General features: G+C 51.3%; 2 protein-coding genes across 9 annotated transcripts in view; one reads left to right on the forward strand and one right to left on the reverse strand.

Annotated features, from left to right (window-relative positions):
• Positions 1-19,321, forward strand: part of NUMA1 (nuclear mitotic apparatus protein 1) — a 73,766-nt gene extending 54,445 nt beyond the window's left edge. For 6 of the 7 annotated variants that reach the window (XM_084801631.1, XM_084801627.1, XM_084801630.1 and 3 more), the window contains exons 13-26: positions 440-562; positions 654-3,995; positions 4,645-4,686; positions 11,604-11,672; positions 13,539-13,658; positions 13,743-13,961; positions 14,065-14,222; positions 15,266-15,512; positions 16,241-16,469; positions 17,113-17,249; positions 17,517-17,693; positions 17,894-18,010; positions 18,103-18,315; positions 18,599-19,321. In XM_084801631.1, the coding sequence (XP_084657757.1) occupies positions 440-562; positions 654-3,995; positions 4,645-4,686; positions 11,604-11,672; positions 13,539-13,658; positions 13,743-13,961; positions 14,065-14,222; positions 15,266-15,512; positions 16,241-16,469; positions 17,113-17,249; positions 17,517-17,693; positions 17,894-18,010; positions 18,103-18,315; positions 18,599-18,610 (5,205 nt within the window). In that variant the 3' untranslated portion in view covers positions 18,611-19,321. The remainder of the gene's footprint in view (positions 1-439; positions 563-653; positions 3,996-4,644; positions 4,687-11,603; positions 11,673-13,538; positions 13,659-13,742; positions 13,962-14,064; positions 14,223-15,265; positions 15,513-16,240; positions 16,470-17,112; positions 17,250-17,516; positions 17,694-17,893; positions 18,011-18,102; positions 18,316-18,598) is intronic. The other variant, XM_084801633.1, reaches the window with a different exon arrangement.
• Positions 19,322-19,606: 285 nt separating this feature from the next.
• On the reverse strand, positions 19,607-22,811 carry IL18BP (interleukin 18 binding protein). 2 transcript variants are annotated; one of them, XM_084801917.1, is made up of 6 exons: positions 22,674-22,811; positions 21,785-21,858; positions 21,272-21,505; positions 20,596-20,719; positions 20,360-20,507; positions 19,607-20,191 (listed from the first exon to the last, which is right to left on the reverse strand). In XM_084801917.1, exons 2-6 carry the CDS (start codon positions 21,807-21,809, stop codon positions 20,078-20,080), a joined length of 645 nt encoding a protein of 214 aa, XP_084658043.1. In that variant the 5' UTR covers positions 21,810-21,858; positions 22,674-22,811; the 3' UTR covers positions 19,607-20,077. The 2 variants fall into 2 exon arrangements, with proteins under 2 accessions (XP_084658043.1, XP_084658042.1); XM_084801916.1 differs by lacking the exon at positions 22,674-22,811 and adding an exon at positions 22,116-22,256.
• Positions 22,812-23,107: the final 296 nt, after the last annotated feature.

The following is a 23,107-nucleotide window of genomic DNA, read 5'->3' on the forward strand; positions in this document are numbered from 1 at the left end:
CAGGCCATTCCTGAAGCATTTGGGCAGGGTGCGAGTCACAGCTTGTGTTAGGAAGGCTACATGGTAAGGAGACTGGAAGTAAGCTTTGCCCATTTTGACTTCATTCGTCCGTGGAATTGGCAGTAGAAAGTCAGGTTCTTAGAAGTTCCAGACCCATGTTTTCTTTTTTGTTGATGATGCTTTGAGACAGTGTCTTGGGGCCCATCTTGGTCTTTTAACTCTTGATCCTTATTCTCTGTCTCTATAGTTTTGGGAGAACCATTACCCCTGCTCAGACCCGTGGTTTCTGAGGGTTTCCTCCTGAGCCAGGGCAAAGGGAGAGCTAGGTAACAAGGTGATCAAGTCTTATACTTGGTGATGTGTGTGAGATGAGGGCCCGTGCAGTAGTTGGGTGACTGTTCCATTTCTCTGTTTTCACACGTCTCTTGTTCACTCCAAGAAATGTCTTGAAGAGAAGAATGAAATCCTTCAGGGAAAGCTTTCCCAGCTGGAAGAACGAGCAGCTCAGCTGGGGGAGAGCCCAGCCCAGGAGAAGGGTGAGGTGCTGGGGGACGCCTTGCAGGTAAGAATAGACAGAAGCAGCCAGTAAGGCAATGGGCTGGGCTTGGTTCCTGGTGTTCTGTTGATCCCCATTTGTCTCTTTATCCCAACAGCTGGAAACCCTGAAGGAAGAGGCAGCCAGACTTGCTGCAGACAACACCCAGCTCCAAGCCCGTATAGAGACGCTGGTGTGTGAACGTGGCCAGCAGGAAGCCCAGTTGCTTGCTGAGCGCGGCCACTTTGAAGAAGAAAAGCAGCAACTGGCCAGCTTGATTGCTGACCTGCAGAGCTCCATCTCCAACCTCAGCCAGGCCAAGGAGGAACTAGAGCAGGCCTCCCAGGCCCAGGGGGCTCAGCTCACTGCCCATGTGGCCTCTCTGACAGCACTCAATGCCACCCTGCAGGAGCAGGATCAGAAACTGGCCAGCCTAAAAGAACAGGCCCAAAAGGAACAGGCTCAGATGCTACAGACCTTGCAAGAGCAAGAACAGGCTGCCCAGGGCCTCCGCCAGCAGGTGGAGCAGCTGAGCAGCAGCCTGAAGCAGAAGGAGCAGCAATTGGAAGAGGCAGCCAAGGAACAGGAGGCAGCCAGGCAGGATCACGCCCAGCAACTGGCCACCATTGTTGAGGCTCAAGAGGCCTCTCTAAGGGAACGGGACACTGTTCGCCAGCAGCTGGAAACATTGGAGAAGGAGAGGGCTGCCAAGCTAGAGAGTCTGCAGCAGCAACTTCAGGCTTCTAATGAAGCTAGGGACAGTGCGCAAACCTCAGTCACACAAGCCCAGCAGGAAAAGGCAGAGCTGAGCCGAAAGATTGAAGAACTCCGCGCCTGCATTGAAGCTGCCCACCAGGAACAGCATCAGGCCCAAGCTCAGGTGACAGAGCTGGAGGCCCAGCTGAAGGCTGAGCAGCAAAAAGCAACTGAGAGAGAAAAAGTGGTCCAAGAGAAGGCCCAGCTCCAAGAGCAGCTGCAGGCCCTTGAGGAGACTTTGAAGATTACCGAGGGCAGCCTTGAGCAGGAGAAGCGCAGGGCTGCAGATGCCCTGGAGGAGCAGCAGCGCTGTGTCGCCAAGATGGAGGCAGAGTCCCGCAGCCTGATGGAGCAGCATGAGCAGGAACGGAAGGAGCTAGACCAAGAGAAGGCTGGACGAAAGGGGTTGGAGGCCCAGTTACAGCAGCTGGAGGGGGCTCATCAGGCTGAGACTGCAGCCTTGCGGCGTGAGCTGGCAGAGAGCACCGCCTCCCAGAGCAGAGCTAAGAGCGAGCGTGACCAGCTCCTTGGGGAGCTTGAGAGCTGGCAGAAGCGGTTTGAAGCTAGGCAACAAGAGGAGGCAAGATACAGCGCCATGTTCCAGGAGCAGCTAGTGGCTCTGAAGGCTGGCCAGGAGGTGCAGGAGGAGGCAGAGGACATCCACAGTGAGGGCCAGCAGCCGAGTCAGCTGGCCCAGCTTCATGCTAGCCTGGCCAAAGCCCTCCAGCAGATCCAAGAGAAAGAAGTCAGAGCACAGAAGCTGGCAGATGATATGTCCACTCTGCAGGAGAAGATGGCTGCCACTAATAAGGAGGTGGCCTGCCTGAGGGCCTTGGTGCTCAGGGCAGGTGAGCAGCAAGAAACAGCCTCACTTGAACTGCTCAAAGAGCCCCCGAGGGCTGAAAACAGAGACTCTGACTGGCTGGAAGAGCAGCAGGGACGGCCGTTCTCCACTACACAAGCAGCGCTGAAGGCGATGGAGCGCGAAGCTGAGCAAGTGGGCAGTGAACTGAAGAGGCTGAGGGCAGCCCTGATGGAGAGCCAGGGACAGCAGCAAGAGGAACGCGGCCAGCAAGAGAGGGAAGTAGCTCGGCTGACCCAGGAGCGGGGCCAGGCCCAAGCTGACCTGGCTCAGGAGCGGGCAGCCAAGGCAGAGCTTGAGGTGCGGCTGCAGAACACCCTCAATGAGCAGCGCGTGGAGCTTGCTGCCCTACAAGACGCGCTGGCCCATGCCCGAACGGAAAAGGAAGGCAAAGATCAGGAGCTTGCCAAACTTCGTGGGCAAGAGGCAGCTCAAAGAGCAGAGCTGAAGGACCTTCAGCAGACTTTGGAACAGCTGAAAACCCAGTTAGTCAAGAAAGAAAAAGAGCACTCTGCAGGGAGTACCGCTGGAGAAGATGCTTCTGGCCCGGAAACCCACTTGGAGACAGCTGGAAAGACAGAGGCACCAAGCCCCGAGTTGGAGGCGCTTCGGGCAGCGGTCAGCAAACTAGAGCAACAGTGTCAGCAGCGGCAGCAGCAGGTTGAAGGCCTGACACACAGCCTGGAGTCTGAGCGTGCTTCCCGGGCTGAGCAGGACAAAGCCCTGGAGACATTGCAGGGCCAGTTAGAGGAGAAGGCTCGGGAGCTAGGGCACAGCCAAGCTGCCTCAGCCTCAGCTCAAAGAGAGCTGACAGCGCTCCGTGCCAAAGCCCAGGACCATAGCAAAGCTGAGGAAGAGTGGAAAGCCCAGGTGGCGCGTGGCCAGCAGGAGGCTGAGAGAAAAAGCAGTCTTATCAGCAGCTTGGAAGAAGAGGTATCCATCCTCAACCGCCAGGTTCTAGAGAAGGAGGGGGAGAGCAAGGAGTTGAAGCGCCTGGTTGTAGCTGAATCGGAGAAGAGCCAGAAGCTGGAAGAGAGGCTGCGCCTACTTCAGGTGGAAACAGCCAGCAATAGTGCCAGAGCAGCAGAGCGCAGCTCAGCTCTACGCGAAGAGGTACAGAGCCTCCGGGAGGAGGTGGAAAAACAGCGTGTAGTTTCGGAGAACTTGAGGCAGGAGCTGGCCTCACAGGCAGAGCGAGCGGAGGAACTGGGCCAGGAATTGAAGACCTGGCAGGAAAAGTTCTTCCAAAAGGAGCAAGCTCTTTCTGCCCTGCAGCTGGAGCATACCAGCACACAGGCCCTGGTAAGCGAGCTGCTGCCTGCCAAGCACCTTTGCCAGCAGCTGCAGGCTGAGCAGGCAGCCACTGAGAAGCGCCACCGGGAGGAGATAGAGCAGAGCAGGCAGGCATCTGGTGGGCTGCGGGCAGAGCTGACGCGGGCACAGCGGGAGCTTGGAGAGCTTGGGTCTTTGCGGCAGAAGGTTGTTGAGCAGGAGCGAGCAGCCCAGCAGCTTCGGGCAGAGAAGGCCAGCTATGCAGAGCAGCTGAGCATGCTGAAGAAGGCTCACGGCCTGCTGGCAGAGGAGAACCGGGGGCTGGGAGAGCGGGCCAACCTCGGCCGGCAGTTTCTGGAAGTAGAGCTTGACCAAGCCCGGGAGAAGTATGTGCAGGAGCTGGCAGCCGTGCGCACTGATGCTGAGACCCATCTGGCTGAGATGCGACAAGAAGCACAGAGCACTACCCGGGAGTTGGAGGTGATGACTGCCAAGTACGAAAGTGCCAAGGTGAAGGTTCTAGAGGAAAGGCAGAGGTTCCAAGAGGAGAGGCAGAAACTCACCGCCCAGGTAAAGTGTCCGTTCACTCTACGTCCTCTACACTCTGTAGCCCTTTGCTCACCCCTTAGCCAGGTCTGTACTGCAGTAGCCCGCTGCCTTCATTCACTGGGTAGCACAAAAAGAAAGCAGACTCCCAAGTTTGTCCTAAAGAGAATGTTAACGACAGCCTGTGGTAGTGCACGCCTGGAATCTCAGCACTGGGGGGGCTAAGTCAGGAGGAGCATCATGGATTTGAGGCCTCCTGGGGTTATAGCCACCCCCACCCTCACCCCCACCCCAGTAAGGACAATATCTATGGCCTCCTTTTCTTTGAAAGCTGATTCTGAAGAGGCAAACTGAAGCAGGCAAACTGACTAGTGTTTTAAGACGGTCTAATGTAACTCATCCTAGCCTTGAACTTAGTATATAGCTAAAGATGGCCTTGAACTCTTCATCTTCCTGCCTTCACCTCCCAAGTGTTGTGATCACAGGCATAATGTATCCTGTTACCTGGCTCCAGCAGCCCCGCCCTTCTCTCTCCCTCCCACCTTCTCATCGTCATTCCCCTGGTTGCCCATGCTGACCACACACACTCTTTGGAAGAAGTATCAGAGCCCAGTGAGGTCGGCTTGGCAGTAGCCTCATCTCACTGTCTCCATTGCTTCTCCCCCGTGCACAGGTGGAGGAACTAGAGGTATTTCAAAGAGAGCAGACTAAGCAGGTAATGCCTGGGCTTCTCCATAAATGCTGGCTGCTTAAGCGGTGACCAGTCTCGGTGCATGACCCCCGGCTGCAGCTTGCTCCGCCAGCTCCTGTTGTGAACTGTTTGTGAAAGGCAGGGTCAAGCCATGGAATCCAGGCCCAGGCTGCCCCGGAGTACAGTGTTACAGGCCCTCTCTTGGGCCTCAGCCTGCCCATCCCAGGTCGGCCTCTCCCCCTCTGCGCTTTCTTTCACAAGAGGTAACAGAGCTTCATCTTTCCCAGGTGCACTGGCAACAAATCCAATTCTTGTGATTACTGCATTTCTCTGCTCCAGAGTGTGGGATGCCAAGTATGAAGGTGACAAGTGAGGCACCCCTTGGAGGGCAGAGAACCTAACGAGCTCAGAGTATGTAGCCAACACTCTGTGCGGCCTTATCCCAGAGCCTCACTCACAGAGAGCCTTCTGAAGCAGGGAGCTAAGACTGAGAGGAGTAGAAAGGGTCTTCCCCAGGTGGGCCATGTGGTCTCCCTCCCTCCCTAGATCCTTCCCTCCCTCCCTCCCTCCCTCCCTTCCTCCCTCCCTCCATCCCTCCCAGGCATCTCTGTCCTCCCTCCGTATTTAGCGAGAACACTTTCTCCACTCCCTTCCTAGTCACTGTAGATATTCTAAGGAAATGGGGCATGATCAAATTGGAAAGCAAGCAGTTAGCACTGGAGCCTGTTGCTTCTTCCTCTGCTGCTTGTTCATGCTTCAGCTCCCAGAATGCCTGGAGGAAGCAGGGGTGCTTGGGGCTGCTGTGATCCCCCTTTGCTCTTTCTCTTTGTGGTAGTTGGGGGGAGGGGCTTGGGTGTGCACTGCTCTGCTCTGGTCTTCCAGCATTCTCCTCTTCCAATGCTAACCACAGCGGCCATGCTGCTATCATCTTTCTAACAGCCCTTGGAGATTGGAAAGAGGTCCGGGAGCATTGCTTTGGCTGTTTGGGGGAGGAGGGAGAAATGAGTGAATGCACTTTGACAACCTCTGTTAGAAGAGCAGAGTGGTTGTCCTGTTCGTTTCTATTTTTAAAAAGGTGTGTGTGTGTGTGTATGTGTGTTTGTGTGTGTATACATCATGCCTGGTGCCATCTGGGACCGGAAGAGGGGGTCAGGTCCTCTGGAACTGGAATAATAGTCCATTTTGAGCTGGTATGTGGGAGCTGGGAACCAAACCTGGGTCTTTTATAAGAACTTCAAGTGCTTGTAACCACTTAGTCATCTCTCCAAGCTCAGGTGCTCTGTTCTTGCCCAACCTTTCTAGGTTAGCCTTGGAGACTAGAACACTGTAGGAGATGGAGAGATGGCAACTCTAAAGAGTCAGGTATTGATTTTGGTGGCTGGATACTAGAAATAGAATGAGGTTGGGCAGGTGGCCCTGGCAGCATTCTTTTAGGGTCACCTCAGGCCACGACAACCTCTGGGCAGCAAGCTGTTACCTACGTAGAAGCCAGAGAAAGGGCTGAGGATAATGATGGTTGGGGTAAACCCTCTGATTAGTCTAGACATCTAGTATTTTATCAGAGGAACAGAACTGATGATACACACACACACACACACACACACACACACACACACACACACACACACACACACGTACGTATATATATCAAAAGGAGACTTCTTAGAGTAGTTTAGAGGCTATGGTCTGGCAAGTTCAACAGTGACTGTCTCCTGGGAAGGAAACAGAATCTGTAGGTTGTTCAGTCCATGAGGCTGATGTTTGGGCTGGTCTTTAGTCTGCATTGGAGTCCCAAAGAACCAGGTTCTCATACCAACAGAGGAACGTGTCAGCAGCAGGGCAGATAAACCTGCCAGCAAGATTGAGGGCAAGCAGGCAAAGAGCAAAAGTTTTTTTCTTTGTCTTTTTATGTAGTGTGGCCGATTTAAGGCGGGTCTTCCCACCTCAGATGATCCAATCAAGGAAAACCCCTCATAGATATGCCTGGCTGCTTGGGTTTTCCTTGGTTGTAGATGTGGTCAAGCTGAAAACTAAGACTGGCCATTACGTAGAGGTCTACCTCTTGTAACCTTGATCCACGAGCATATCACCTTATCCATGCTTAATTTCCAAATGAAAATAACTAGGTCATAATTTATGACCCAAAGGCTATAACTATCCCATGTACAACTGGGAATGCATTATATATTCTAGAGTAGATAGTGTCCCTTGAGGGACGTTCTTTTAGTGTCTCATAATTTAAAAAAACCTCTGATATTATCTCATTTGATGTCGCATTACATGACAGAAAAATTGAAAGAAAAGACAAATATCTGTTTAATATATGTTTATATATACACAAACATTTTTTTGTTTGTTTTTGTTTTTGATTTTCAAGATAGTGTTTCTCTGTATACCAGCTCTGGCTGTCCTGGAACTCGCTCTATAGACCAGGCTGGCCTCAAACTCACAGAGATCCGCCTGCCTCTGCCTCCCAAGTCCTGGGATTAAAGGTGTGCACCACCACTGCCTGTCCACAAACACATTTTAAACAAAATATGAAAGAAACATTCCTAGTTTCTGGTCATGTGGCCTTAGCTCAGCGGCTCTGCAGCCGAGACCCCTTTGGGAGCTGAGCAACCCTTCACAGAGGTTGCACTCGGATCAGATATTGGCATTCATAACAGTAGCAAATTTATATTTATGAAGTAGCAACGAAAATAATTTTATGGTTGGAGTCACCACAATATAAGGAACTATATTAGAGGGTCGTAGCATTAGGAAGGTTGAGAACCACTGCCTTAGCTGGTTTTCTTAACTGTATAACAATATTACCCTATATTGCACACTGATTCAAAGGCATATACTGCCCTGTCCTAAGCCTCCAGACAATGTAACTGGGTCTCCACTGGGCCGTTCCATCATTCTGTCAGGCTGGACACTTCAGGTTAATGGAGAATATGCTGATACCGGGGGTTCCATGGGCGTGGCCACTGTCACACTTCTCTGGCTGCAAAGTGAGTTCCTTGGTTAGAAGCAATACTGTGTGGAATACCATTTCCATGTATAAGGCATTCTGTAAGTTCATGATGGTAGTTTTGGCACAAGTATTATGTGCAGGAAAGGCAAATCAATAACCAGAAAAAGTATCTACTCCAGTAAGGACAAAGCTCAGTGTTGATCTCTGCTGCTGGTAGATCTAGCATCTTCAGTGTCTATAGCCAAGTCAGCCTCTGGGATGGAGGTCTGTGGTGCTGAGCTCATAGTCCATCTCTGCAGGGTGACCACGCTGTTCATGGACCTTTTAGGCAACGACAGGAATGGCTGGGGAAGGAGGCTGATTGTCCTGTCTACTTGATTATTGAACTCCTCCGCTGAAGTCACCTTTTGATTAGCATTTACGTAGGACACAAGTATCTTCGTGTTCTTTGCCTGTTTGGAGAGGTCTCTCCATGTGCTTCTTCCCAGATGTCTTTCCCAGCAGTTTTCCTCTCGCTCCTTCCAAGTCCCTGACCATCCAGCCAATTGACTGGCTATAGCTCATGGATCTGAATAGTTTGTACACCTGGCCGTTTCTCCTAAACAAAATGTGTGACCACGTGTACTGCCCAAAGTTCTGCCCATGGCGAAGCTTTCTCTTTACCTGCAGTTTTTCAGAGTTGTCCTAGAAAAGGCTTTTAATGCTGCAGTTGTCCATTTCTGGGTGCTGCCTCCATATTATGCAGAACCGTCAGCAAACCAGGCCCTGGTTTTCTCTTCCTCCGTCAGTTGATCATAGGACACCCCTGTGGTTTTGTAGGTGCATGCTGAGGAGCAGAAGGCATTTTGATGGGAGTAAATACCATAGGCATTTGGACAACTTCTTCATGTAACTTGCTTGTGCCTTCAGGACCTACTCGGGACTGGTCACATACATGTGTACCACTTCCATTTGATAATAGATTGCTGCTGTGCATATCCTATTGTATGGCTTGGTGAGCAGCTCAGGTCTCATGGTAACTTGGTGTCTCTTTGTCAGGTGTTCAGTTTCCACAGCTGTTTCTCAAAGGGAGAATACTGGTCTGTAGATAATGATAGAACTTTTCGTTCAAAATCTCAAAGGTGAATCCTCAGTAATTCACCTATAGGCTCAAACAGCATCCCTGTCTACCACTGACACCTCGAGTACCATTGCATGTGCTGGATCCTATGGTCCATGTGGTAGACAGCAGTCAGCACAGCCGCCTGGACCTGTTGAGGAACCTTCTTATGATCCAGGCCCTACTCAAAGCTAGCAACTTTCTGAAGTCACTTGATGTAAGGCCCACTAAATGTTTTTTGCTTCTTTCTTGGTGGTGGGAGGGGCCAGAAGCAATAACTCTGCATGCCCCACCACTGGACTCCTAAGAATTTCACTGAGGTAGAAGGCCATTTAATTTTGGATTTATTCCTGATCCTCTGATGCTCATAGGTGTTACCAACAAGTCCAAAATAGTTGCTAGTTCCTGCTCACTTGATCCAATCAGCATAATGTTAACATAGTGGACCAGTATTATGTTTTGTGGAAGAGACAGATGACCAAAATCTCTTCAAAGTGAGTTATCACACAAGTTAAAACTGTAAAGGTGTACTGCTTTACAACTCACTTGGTGAGCTGAAAGAAAATTGCTTCTTGTGGACCTTAGGGACAGGTAATGAGAAAAAGGCATTTGCCAGATCACTAGCTGCATACTATGTACCAGGAGATGTGTTAATCTGCTCAGGTAAGGACACCACATTTGGTACAGAACTGCATTTGAAGTCACTACTTAAATCTGCAGTAATCATAGGTTATTCTCCATGATCCGTCTTCTGTCTTCCGCACTGGCCAGATAGAGCTAAAGGGAGATGTGGTAGGAAACATCACCTCTGCATCTTCCAAGTCCTTGATGGCGGCACTAGTTTCTGTAATTCCTCCAGGGATGTGGCAGTGCTTTTGGTTCACTGTTTTCCCTGGTAGAGGCAACTCTACTAGCTTCCGCTTGGCCTTCGCAACCATAATAGCCCTCACTCCACAGGTGAGGGAAGCACTATAGGAATTCTGCCAACTTCTAAATATATCTAACGCAATTATACATTCTGGACTGGAAAAACAACCACAGGATGAGTTCGGGGACAAACTGGAACCAATGTGAGTCGGACTTCAGCCCAAACTCCATTAATCACCTGACCTCCATAAGCCTCTACTGTAACTAGAGGGCCACAGAGTTTCCCGGGATCTCCTGGAATTAGCATCCTTCAGAAGCAGTATCTAATAGACCCGGGGAAGCCTGATTGTTTCCTTTCCCCAGTCTACAGTTACCTTTGTAAAGGCTGTAGGTCCCTCTGGGGGAAGACTGGAGAAAGGCTAACAGCAAGGTTCTTCCTCAGGGGATCTGGCCATCCCTTCATTCAAGGGATTGTGTCTGCACATGGGCTCAAGTCTGGTTCACTGGCCAAGATTCTTGAAAATGTAGTAGGCTTCATATATATGTGTATATATCCGTTTACAAGGTAACTGGGGAAAGGAAACAATCAGATTGGAAAGTCTATTGGGGTACTGATTTCTAAATTAATGCTGATTCCAGGAGATTCCCAAGAACATGAAATATATTTAAGGGGATCCCTGGAAAACACCGTGACTGATTATTAGCCAGTACAAGTTCCATACAAGTTATGCCACCATAGAAATAATTTTGCCTGCGCTGCCGGCCTGTTAGGACGACTGTGATCACCTTGCCTTTGTCAGCTCAGTGCTGCCACCTGGTCTTCTGCTTCTGGGCCCAGTTAAACCCACAGCATTTAATTTATCCAATTGAGCAACAGCATCTCTGACTCTTAGGATCTTGCACAAGTAAAGCTCTTCCAAATGCTATTGCCCTGCTCACCATTTTGCATCTCACAGCATTCGTGAAGGGCATTAGTGAATGGGCCTGTCCATTGTAGAGGGTTTGGTTTTTCACAGTGCACCCCCTCAAGCATTGCAGTTTCCCTGAGCTCTATCTCATATGTCCATCAGCATCAATCCAGGGAGATCAGGCATCTACAGCTCCTGTTTAAAAATGCTTTTTGACAAATACTTCACCAAATTTTGACACCTTCTTCCCTGCAACTGTGCAAGCTTTCATATTCAGTCTAGAGTTTCTACTCCATTGGCCCATATCAGTAAGCTCAGCTTGAAGCAGCTTAATGTTCCTTCCATTATCCATACTCTTAAAACCCATCACCACACAAATCCCCCAGACTTAATACTTGAATGAGTTAGCAAAGTCATTTAGCTCCTTAGTGGGGTAGTGCACCTCCTGATGGATGACACTTTGTGTTGATTCTGTAGGAGCCTTACGTCTGGCTATATGTTATTGGTGGGCCCTGAGAAACAGCAGTGTTGTCTTGCCTGGCAAGCCACTGCTGGTTTGTCAGACAATGAAGGCAAAGGCAGAGAGGGCTATATTGCAGGAGGCTAAGCTATTGGGAGATGGCTACTTCAGGTGAGACAAACTGTTCAGAATCTGAGGTTTTGAAATCCTCAGCCTCAAGTAGAGTCATCCCATACATCTCCATCCCAAATTACAGGATCTCATTCCTTAACCAATAAATGCCCTTAATTTATAACTGTTGATACCTTCTGAGTCTGGGACTTGAATTTTGGTTTTCATTCTTCCAGGGCACACATAGAAACCTTTAGACTGGTTATCCACACCGGGAACCAGAGAGTGGGGACAAACAGGCAAAGAGCAAAAACCTCCTTCCGTGGTCCTTTACGTGGGCTGCCACCAGAAGGCGCGGCCCAGACTTGGCATGGGGTTTCCGCCTTAAATGATCCAATGAAGAAAACTCCCTCATAGGTGCACTCAGCTGCTTGGGTTTTAGCTGTTTGCAGAAGTGGCCAAGTTCAAAACCAAGATTAGCTGTTGCATTCAGGGAATCTTCAACCTTTTGTGTGTTCTCTGTCTCCTACCCCTCAGGTGGAAGAACTGAGTAAGAAGCTGACGGAGTATGACCAAGCCAGCAAGGCACAGCAAGAGAAGCTAAAGGTGGGGCGGACGTGTGACAGGCTTGTCCCCTGCCTCAGGATGAGAGAGGGTGGAGCGCATTCTTCTCTAAGCCTTTGGGATATGTTAGTGTCCGGCCAGACAGGAGCAGCCTAGGGGCCTAGTTGCCCAGGAAGCCATCCTGGGTCTCAGAAACTTTGTCTTTAGGGAACTCTCACAGAAAGGCCTTTTATTACATCCACCTATGCTTTTCAGTTCAATAAATAAATAAATCCAAGGCATAGGTATAGCTTAATGGTAGAACACCTACTTGGTGCAAGGAAAGCCCTCAGTTCAGTTTCCATCACCTCAAAAAAGGGGGTGGGGCAGTTTGTTGGTCAATTACTCTAGCCACATTCCCAGTCAGGAGGTGTGCGGCTGGTTACAGGACAGTGCGACAGACCCCACCACCCCAGAACAGCATCCTTCTAAGTAGTTTGGGTTCAAGGGCTGAGAATGTCAACAATAATCTTTTTTAAAAATTTTATTTATTTATTATGTATACAGCAGTCTGCCTGCATGTATACCTGCAGTTCACATTATAGATGGTTGTGAGCCACCATGTGGTTGCTGGGAACTGAACTCAGGACCTCTGGAAGAACAGGCGCTGCTCTTGACCTCTGAGCCATCTCTCCAGCTCCCAACAATACTCATTCTTAGAATGCATTTCTTTTTTTCTTTAAACAATATTTTTGAAGTTTGGGGGAGGGGGGAGACAGGGTCTCGTCACGCAGCCCAGAGTTACTGGGATCACTAGGTAGGTACCATAATGACTAATTTTGTTTTTGTTTTTGTTTTTGGAGACAGGTTTCTCTGTGTATCCTTGGCTGTCCTGGAACTCGATCTGTAGTCCAGGCAGGCTGTAAATTTACAGAGATTTACCTGCCTCTGCCTCCCAAGTGCTGGGATTAAAGGTGCATGCCACCACTGCCCAGCCTCAATTAAAACTCTAATTATGTTACCTTTTTTGTTCCAGTGTTTGCTATTTGTAGCTCTAAGCTTCCCATGCTTTAGTTAAGGGCAAAGGACTAGGCACCAGAGCCATTGGGACTTGTGTAGCACATGGTGGGTCTCAGCTTAAGGAGCTTGGGGCTTCAGTTTTCCTACTCAGCTTCTTTGTACATTATCTGTCATGAACAAATAAGCAGGTTTATCATGTTTCTTTTTAGGGGTTGTTAGGAGCTAACAGAGGTATTGGGATGCATCCACCTAGTACCAGTAGCAAATCAAGCTGGTATTGCAGGGAATGGAATCAGCTGCTCGTCTGCTCTTGAGGACTTGGGGTCCCTATAGGATGCAGTCCTGGCATCATCAATGAGCCAGCCCCCCACAGGCTTTAGAGTTAGGTCAACCAAGTTCAGGTCTTACTGTACTGTACTCAGTGTGACCTTGTTCAGTTTGCCTAAATCTCTGAACTCTTTTCATCTCTAAAAGAAGGCTAAAAGTCATTTCTCAGAGTGGAGACATGCGTTCCTGTCATCGAGCATGCATGTGCAGTTGTCTCTCACTGTGCTCTACACCAGGGTGTTCTCTGAAGATCAGTTTCTGTTCCCTTGGGAGCTAATGTACTTGCACAGGGGTAAGATCCTTGGTGCCTGGCCTCACGGATGGCAGGCAGACCTGTGAGAAGTGTTAGAGCCAGCAGATGATCAGCAAAGTGTCCATAGGAGGGCCTGGGAAGAAGAATGGATTTGTTTTGTAGGCTACAGGTGGGGGAGGGGGGATGTCTGTGTTGGGCTGAGGGATCTTAAGTGTCCTGAGAGAATTTATTAGAGAACTCTAAAGTATCTGTGGAGCCTGCGCAGCAAGAGCAGGCCAGTGGGTTTGGGTGGAGTAACCAGAGCTTCCTTTTTTTGATTGACTTCTCAGGCTTTCCAGGCTCAGGGAGGTGAGAGCCAGCAGGAGGTCCAGCGTCTCCAGGCCCAGCTGAATGAGCTGCAGGCCCAGTTGAGCCAGAAGGAGCAGGCAGCTGAGCATTACAAACTACAGGTGAGGGGCCAGGAGTTGGCCTGCTCTCTCCTCCTTCCTGGCACTGGATGCTGCCACACCCACCCACCCTGCCTGTCTCCCCAGATGGAGAAAGCCAAGACCCATTATGATGCCAAGAAGCAGCAGAACCAAGAGCTGCAGGAGCAGCTGCAGGACCTGGAGCAGCTGCAGAAGGAGAACAAGGAGCTGCGCGCTGAGTCTGATCGCCTGGGTCGTGAGCTGCAGCAGGCGGGGCTGAAGACCAAGGAGGCTGAACAGGCCTGCCGCCACCTGACTGCCCAGGTGCGCAGCCTGGAGGCACAGGTAAGCAGCTACTTAGACAGAGGCACCTCAGCCCTGCACGGCTGCGCTCCGTAGCCTCCTCTCCAAGTCCACCCCTACTCTAGGCTTCGCTCTTTCTTCCCAGGTTGCCCATGCCGACCAGCAGCTTCGAGACTTGGGCAAATTCCAGGTGGCAACTGATGCCTTAAAGAGCCGTGAGCCTCAAGTGAAACCCCAGCTGGACTTAAGTATTGACAGCCTGGATCTGAGCTTGGAGGAGGGAACCCCATGCAGTGTCGCCAGGTCAGGGGACATGCCTCTTTACCCGGTGCCTGTTGACTGAGTGCACGCTGTTTTAGCCTGTGGTTCTGGTATGTGCTTAGGGCACAGCAGAAGTGAAGAAGAAGTGGAACAGTGAGGAAAGCATTGGAGGAAGCTTCTTTGAGCTCTGATGCTTGTGTGTGCAGAGGACCTGAGCCTAGAGTCTGACGGACTTGATCCTAAAGACTGATGAGCTTTGAAAGTGCTCAAACTGAGGACTACAAGGTTGGATTTGCATCTTGGAGCTTCCTGACAGCACTGAAGTCAGGGTTAGAAGTACAGTTACTGTTTCTATTAACATTCATAGTGCACTAACTGCCAGTGTTGTGAGTAGTTAGAATAGTCACGACTTCATTTCCCCCAGCAGCCAGCTTATGTAGGTTATATTCATTGTATCTCCTTAAACAGATAGGACTGGGGTTTAGAGGGGCAGGCATTGGCCTAGGCTTCCACAGTGATGGAGCTTAGGTTTGAGCCTGGCAGCCTGGCCTGAGTCCTTGCTTGTCACCACTCTGTAGCATCTCTCATGCTACAGTCTAGGTGAGGTGAGCTGAGGCTGACCAGGGAGAGGTGTGCAGCTAGCAGAGCCCCTTAAAATGTTGACTGTAATTGAATGCGGTAGAAGAGGTCGGATTATAGCCGTGCTTATTGCCGGCGGCCTGTGAAGATGCCATGCTTAAGTAAGCTAGGAGGTAGAGGGGGAGGCACGGCAGAGGGGTTTGCAGTGGGCTCTGTTGGCTGTGGAGTTGTGGCATCTTGGGGAGGTCTGGGCCCATGACTGTCTGGCGTAGAGAGCAGGATATGGGCTAAGAGCTGCCAGTACGAAAGGGTTAGAAGCAGCTGAGTGTGGACTGCACAGGCCCCACTCAAGGCCCCCCTTTGGTATCCTTGAAAGATCAGTGGTAGTGTGCTTTACTACATTTACCTGACATAAGTGTAAGAAACAGTCACTTCAAGGCAAGGGGACAGACATAATAATGTCTCTTAACCCAGGATCTGCATCTCAGCAAATTGCTTTTCTACAGCAAGCTGCCTCGTACCCAGCCAGATGGCACCAGTGTCCCTGGAGAGCCAGCCTCACCCATCTCCCAGCGCCTGCCCCCCAAAGTGGAATCCCTCGAGAGTCTTTACTTCACCCCCATTCCACCTCGGGGTCAGGCCCCCTTGGAGAGCAGCCTGGACTCTCTCGGGGATGCCTTCCCTGACTCTGGCCGTAAGACCCGCTCTGCTCGCCGGCGTACCACACAAATCATCAACATTACCATGACCAAGGTTAGTCTACTGGGTGTAGGGCTGCAAGATATTAATGTCACTTCCTATCCAGGAGCCATCAGTCAGTCAGGAACACTCAGGGATGACCAACAAACCATAAGGTACAGACGGGAATGCTGAGGTCTTAAAAAGGGCATTAGCTTGTTTCGGGCCTTTTTCTGACAGGAAGGCAGAGCAGAATATAGGAAAAATCAGCTAATCCTGAGCTTCTGGTCTCCCCATGCAGCCCGCATGTAGCTTGGCGTCGTCCTCAATGGACTACTGCTTCTGGACGTGGGTGGTTTTCCTCCCCCACCCCCTCTCTTTTACCCTCTGTCCCTAGGGTGCTGGCGAGCAGAGGGAAAGGTGCTTTTGTGCCCTCCAGTACTGAGAACCAGGAGAGAATGTAGAATAATGTTAAGACCCCAGGAACCTTGGGTACAGGAATAGCAGAGGCTGTGGGCTGAGTGAGTTCTGCCTCTTAGCCTAGCCACTTGCTGGCTGTGTGCCTGGAGGGTATGCACCTTGCCTCTGACCCCAGAGACAGGCTGACAGTGCCTCCTTCAAGACAGCGTGAGCAGCAGTCTTGGCAACCTCAGCATTGTTCAAGAGCGTCTGTCTATGGCCTGTTTACACACGTGCAGCCTAACTGCCTTTTTAAAGCAGCGTGGAAACAGTACATGCTGTGGCGTGGGGCAGAGGAAGGTGGGGCTGCTATAGAGCATGACTGCAATGATTTGTTCTTCCAGAAACTAGATATGGAAGAGGCAGACAGCGCCAACTCCTCCTTCTATAGCACGCAGTCGGCCCCTGCTTCCCAAGCCAACTTGCGAGCCACCTCTTCCACCCAGTCTCTGGCTCGCTTGGGCTCCCCTGATGATGGCAACTTGGCTCTGCTTAGCCTGCCTGGCTACCGGCCTACTACTCGAAGCTCTGCTCGTCGCTCCCAGGCCAGGATGTCCAGTGGGGCCCCGCAAGGTGAGGCTACTGCAGGAACTTACCACAATCCCAATCTAGAGTGGAAGTGGATCTTGGCATAGCGGAAAGGCAAGCTTTCAAAAGCTCAAGGCCTTGCTGCCTTCCTGTACCAGAACTGCTGCCCCTCACTTGCCCTTGTCATCTCAGGGCCTTGTCTGTCCTAGGGCTGCAAAGGAGCAGTCTGACCCAGGGATGCTCGAGCTCCAGGCGCTTAAGAGTCCCCGTGTAAGCCGACCCTCTTGGGAGTCCTCCAGATGCTTTCTGGGAAATAGTGGGCTTTGGGAGTCAGGCTGCCCAGCAAGTTCTTGGAAGTTGCCCATAGGTTCTAGGGACCTCCCTGGGTATCAATTCATGACCCTCAGTTTCTCCTGGTGTGGGGTACCAAGCCTTGGTAGGTGAATAAGATGCTACAGCCTCTGCTTAGGACCTCTTCTGCCCTCCCACAAGAGAATATGCCTCCCTGAGACAAATATTTGGATGGGGTGCCCCTTGTGGTCTACAACATCTGCACGCAACAGGACTTGCGTATCCAGCCTGAAGCCCACTCAGGAAGATGGAAGGGAACAGTGGCCGCAAAACTCTGGCCAGATTAGTAGACAGCGTGTGACCGCAGCTGCGTGTGCTCTGACTCTGCCCTCCATAGGAAGGAACAGCTTCTACATGGGCACCTGCCAGGACGAGCCTGAGCAGCTGGACGACTGGAACCGCATCGCAGAGTTGCAGCAGCGCAACCGAGTATGCCCCCCGCACCTCAAGACCTGCTACCCTCTGGAGTCCAGGGTGAGATGTGGGGTCGCCTCAGGACCGCTAGCCTGAATGTATGGCCTGGGTCTGTGGTCTACTGGGAAGGCCACTGTCATGTTCCACATGGAATAGCTAGCAGCGGTCACTCAGGAAGGAAGTGATATGACTGTGTGGGACCGTTGACTGTTCATCAAGGTATAGGTGGATAACAGGAACAGCAGGAGGAAGGAGCTTTAAGATCCAGCCCTAGTTCCTGCTTCACACAACGGGGGCCCATTGACTGCTGCCTCTTGTCCCGTGCAGCCTTCCCTGAGCCTGGCCACCATCACTGATGAGGAGATGAAAACCGGAGACCCCCGGGAAACCTTGCGCCGAGCCAGCATGCAGCCAACCCAGATCGCTGAGGGCGCTGGCATCACTACCCGGCAGCAGCGCAAACGCGTCTCCTCAGAGACTCACCAGGGCCCTGGCACTCCTGAGGTAGGCGATGTGTGCGTCTGTGTTTGGTTCTTTTTGGCACTGCATCCAGCTGTGAACCAGCTGCCGAGTCTTAGTAGTGAAGTGGAGGGAAGCCTCTCTTAAGGGCAGATGTGCAGACTGTTGGAAGGGCCTCTGCCAGAGTTGGAGAGGGCATGTCCTTTTGCCATTTTCTGCCCATTTGTCTGTCCTCTGCCTCACAGTCCAAGAAAGCTACCAGCTGCTTCCCACGTCCCATGACTCCCAGGGACCGGCACGAAGGACGGAAGCAGAGCAGCACTGCTGACGCCCAGAAGAAAGCAGCGCCAGTTCTTAAACAGGTTAGTCTGGGACTGGAGGGGAAGAAGGCAGGCCAAGTGAGGCCTTGCTGCCAGAGCCCCAAAGTAGCAGGTTGACAGGCCTTCTCCCACAGGCGGACCGGCGCCAGTCAATGGCCTTCAGCATCCTTAACACACCCAAGAAGCTGGGAAATAGTCTTCTCCGGCGAGGAGCGTCAAAGAAGACCCCAGCAAAGGTCTCCCCCAATACTCGCAGCGGAACCCGCCGCTCTCCACGCATTGCGACTACCACCACTGGCGCTGCTGCTGCTGCTGCTGCTGCCGCTGCCCCTCGGGCCAAGGGCAAGGTAACACAGTAAAAGGAACACTCTCCTAGACTATAAGGCAGCATTCAAGGCAGGGCCAAGCTAAACCAGTGGAGGGGGGCGGCTCAAAAAGAGACACCTTTTGTCATTCTTAACTGAGGGCCACCTTTCTTAGATGTGGCTGGAGACCAGTAACCTCAAGATAGGTGTTTATGGGATGCACAAAGGGATGGGTCCCAGCCAGGGGTTTTCTGAATTAGTCAGTAGAGGTTGAGGTTGACAACACAAGACTTAATCTGGCCAAGTCTCTCTCTCTCTTTTTCAGGCAAAGCATTAAAGAGTCTACACCAGTGCGTGGCCGTACCTGTGTCCTCAGCACTGACCTTGCCTGGTCCTTTTCCTTCTACTGTCCCTCTCAGTGCCTTCTTTCAGCTCCCAGGCCAATGGTGGCCAGCCCCTCTTACCCCCCACAGACGGCGATGCTTGCCTGAACCCTGGCCTGGTACCTGGACCTTCACTAGGACCTTCAGAGCTGGCCCAGGAGGCTTGGAGCTTGGACAGTGTGGTCTTCTCCCTATCTTGCCTCCTGATTTGTTATTATTTTTCCTTCTTGGAGAAAAGTCCACTTCTCCATCATAACTAGATTTGAGGCTGGATCCTTGAGCCCAGACAGTCTTCCTTAGTTTCTGGACCTAGAAGGGACCATTGGAGAAGCAGGCTCTGCTTTCCTGCTGTTCCTGGTGGCTGGGCCTAGCAAGGCTTTTGCTCTTGAAGCCCAGCATTGGGCATGACCTGGTAGGAGCCTCTGCTCTTACCTACTCCCATCTACACAAGGACACAGCTGCCTGGAGGATGCTCTTTTCCAGGACAGATGGGTCCTGGGTCTCAGGGGTGGGATAGTGGACAGCCTTCAGTGGTAGCTCACACTTCACCTTCCCCAGACTTGCACTGGGGTGGGATATGGAACGATGGGAAGGTTTTTAAGGGCCGGGGATGGATCTTTTCTAAATGTTATTACTTGTAAATAAAGTCTATTTTTCTCCCTTGAGTGCTGAGCTCTTTGGGTCAGTATGGAAAAAAAGAGCCTGTGTTTGGCCCTGCGGAGTCTTCAGATGACCACCCTTTTCTCACCTTCCTTCTCAGGACCACATTTTCCAGGATCTTCCTACATTCTGTTTCTGGCCCCCGTTCCAAACTAGTATTATGGGCTGCTAAATTTTAGAGGTTCCTGTTAATACTGAATTTCTAATAGGAATGAGACAGTGCCTGCTCCTGCCTGAGATGGGCAGAGTCCCTGCAGACAGTAGTAGGGCATAAAAAAATAAAACAAAGATCAGAGGTTGAAAAGTTGCAGCTTTATGAGGAGTCATTGTGGGTCCTGCTGAGACTGACAGATAAAAATTGTGATCTGAAGCAGCCATTGCCCCATCCCTTCATTGATACAGTACTCTGGGGGCAAACAAGGAAAACAAAACTGCTTATAAGGAAGGAATCAAGTCCATGCTGAGTGTGGATATTGCCCAAGTTACATCTAAACCAGGCTTCAGGGTTCACCTGTTAGATTGTATGGAATGTGAGAAAGCTGCCATGCCGCTGAAAGTCATGGTGAGTGTAGGCAGAGCAAGGCGCCATCAGTCATCAGAAGACCAGTGGGGCAAATAAGACATTAGAGACGTGAACAGGATGGGTGGACAGAAGGAATGGAATTCTAAGGTAGAAATGAAGCTTAAGCTCAGCTACCCGCAGGTGAACGCAGCCTATGGTGGAGACTTCACCCTCCAGGTTGATGAGATCCAGGCTCCAGTCAAGGCCATGCTGTGGCTGGCTTCATGCTGTCCTCTGGCCCTGATGGTGTGGGTCCTGGGCTGTGACTCGAGAGGGTGTCTTGAGAAGGGGACCGGACTGTCTTCAACCCATCCTGGGGATGTAAAGGTCAGAGCTAAGGAAGAGTTCTTGCCCCTCCTGTCACTGCAGTCCTAAATTCCTCGCCTCCCCCTGACTGACCTCAGAACAGTCACTAGCTTACAGGCCGCCCCAGAGAGCAGAGTGCCTCCCATCCCTGGATGCCTGCCTTCACGTTCCTTACCCAGAGCTGGGACAGAACAACGTGGTACTGGGCCACCTGTCCAGGATCCACAAACAAACAGGAGAAGTTGGTGCTCCGTAGGCTGGGGCTCAGTTCCTCCAGCACCAAGGCCCTCTGCAGCCAGGTGCTTGTATTCCTGTGCTCCCGACTGGAGGAGCAGAAGGAAATCATGAGAGGCTGGGGGGGGGGGGGGGCGGTATCCTCCCTTCTGCCAGCTTGACTGCTATGACCCTCACCTTGTGTGACCCTCCCTCAGCCGGCCTGGGAGGTGCTCAATGAAGGAACCATTGCCCAGCCAGTAGAGGATGCTGAAGTAGGGGAAGCGGCTGCAGGCAGTACAGGACAAGGTCAACGTTCCATCTAGGAGCACATATGACTGTTCGTTAATCTATAAAACAGAGGCCCCTACCCTGCCAGCACCCCTTAGCCGTGAGGCAGAAATCTATACTAACCTGTGCCCAACCCACATAAGAAAATGTTAAAGGAAAACCAGGCATAATCCCTAGGCCTGGGGGAATGTCCCAAATTCATGTGATTCATCCACTTCTGTGCCTCCTTCCATGGGAGGGTTTCTCAAACAGCACCCAGTATCTAAAATTGGATGCCAGGTTCAGTAGGGTTATGCTAGTATGCTGATGGTCCTCTGAAATGGCCAGAAGGTAGGCTGGCTCTGGACAGGGGCCATGCCCTGGAGTACCTTGCAACCAAGGCCTGTGGAGGTCTACATGCCTCTTCTATAGGAACCATCTTGGGAGCTGGGCAGTAGAAAATGGTAGAAGCTGGCCTGACTGGTGCTTCTTGGCAGTGGGGAGGTGTTACACTTCCAAGTCAACCCAACCCCTGAACCCTGTGTTCACAGCCTGGCTCTGACAAGCTGTATCTTCTTGGGCTCCCATGACACCTGCTCCTTACTCAGTGGCACTTCATCCTCTGGCCAGGTGACATCCAGTGCTGGCTTTGTTGACACTTCTGGAGACCAGTCGGAACATGGGTCCTCTGAGCTCCCAGTTAAGACAGGGGCAGTTGTCAGAGGTTCAGATGTGGCTCTGGCCAGAATGACAACACGGACATACAGAAGCAGGACCCACCAAGAACTGGGATTTGAGGAACAGACGGTTGCAGAGGTAAAGCTCAGCATCCTAGCACCTGTTTTGGTCAGAGACAAGTTGCTACTTGGGTTAAGACAGGACCCTTCCCAGATATTCCTAGGCTCTCACCCGAGTCAGTGGGTGGAGACCCCTTAGACGCCCACCCCCCACCCCAACGTGGTACAAGGGAGCCTTGAAATGGATGGAGCCAGAGCCAACAAGGCTATAGAAAATCATAGAGCAATGCTAGAGTTGGATGAAACTTCTTGCAGGTGATGGTCATTAGCCACACAAGCCCTGTTCTTTTAGAATGACCGTACAAAGCCCCATGTCCCACCTGCTGTCCAGCAGTGTCTCCTCATGATGAATGTATCAGGAGCTAGCAAGTCTGGTATCTATTTGTGACTTCCTCTGGAAAAAGGTGAGTAAAGGTCAGCCAGCCCCACATCTCAGTTCTTTTCCTCAGCCAGTGTTACTGACATCCACTTGTACTGGTACTTCAAAGGGCAGGGCCTCTAGCCACAAGCTGGGCTATGGGCACTTAGGACATTGCTATTGTTACTTAGTGACAATTTCCTCTCATACCAGTCCCAAATTTCATTTATATAAAGGCTCCCGAATCCAGTCTTAACCCGTAAGGCAGAAGGCACTAAGTGCCAGGGACTTACCTAGGAAGCAACACTCTCCGTAGCAGCCCTCTTTGTGTGAAGGGCAGGCTTGTAGTCAGCTTCTGGGAAAACTCTCAACCATGATTTCACTTTCATTTTCACTCTAACTAGGAATCCCAATCCCAAACAGGCGGCTCCACCCCTTGACCCAAAGCCCACATTAGACAGGATGCCCAGGCCCCCTTCCCAAACTCTCAGTGGGATTTTCTGTCTACCTCACCCCACTAAGGCCACCTAAGGGGTGAGACAGATCAGTCTCCCATGGATCATTACTGTCTTGCCAAGGGTCAGGATTGTAGGGCCCCTTCCACCATTCACAGCTAAGTTTCAAAGGGCCAAGCCTTCTTCAGAACTGTGTCCAAGGAGACAATTTCCATTGGTACTGGGGACCCCAAATTCAATCACTGACCTTTTTTTACACTCAATGCCACACTGGCCCATTGACACCCTAGCCTCTGACAGGCTCCCCCCAGCCCCAAGGTCAGCTGTATCACTTTACACCCACCCTTCACACGCAGCCACTGGTGTGGGTCCACTGCGAAGTGTAGATCTCCCTACCTGGCTTCAGGGACCTCCAAGGCTCAGTGTGGCTGCCTGGTCTGGAAAATCCCACCACAGGAAATAGCAATTTCCCTACCTGGCTGCTGTACAAAACTCTCAGCTAAGCAGAGAGCTGACCCCAAACAGCCAGGAAGCAACTTTCCCAACACTGGATCCAGGAGCTCAGGGGCTGGCCCTTGGCAGGAACAAAATTAGAATTGGACAAAATCCTGAAGCTATGCTCCCTGAATGTCATGCCGGATCCTCTGGGAGCAGAAAGAACGGCCAGTGAGCCTGTGGGTGGTGCTGTGGTCAGAGGGGAAGCTGGTGACAATCAGGTTTGGAGGATTCCACAAGGAATAAAGATGTATAGCTGGTTCAGACGCAGGAGGTTAAAAGCCATCTCTGTCACATTCACATCTCTTCTGAGCAACTCTATCCACCCTCTACCA

Source organism: Acomys minous, assembly GCF_964271855.1.
Source record: "Acomys minous genome assembly, chromosome: 2".
In the NCBI taxonomy this organism is placed as follows: Eukaryota; Metazoa; Chordata; class Mammalia; order Rodentia; family Muridae; genus Acomys; species Acomys minous.

Coding starts and splice junctions, on each gene's coding strand:
- IL18BP (XM_084801917.1), bottom strand. CDS start 21,809: ATGAGGAGACACTGCTGGACAGCAG. Junction 20,720..21,271: donor AGAGGATGAAGTGCCACTGA/GTAAGGAGCAGG, acceptor ATGTGCTCCTAG/ATGGAACGTTGACCTTGTCC. Junction 20,192..20,359: donor TTGTTCTGTCCCAGCTCTGG/GTAAGGAACGTG, acceptor TTACATCCCCAG/GATGGGTTGAAGACAGTCCG.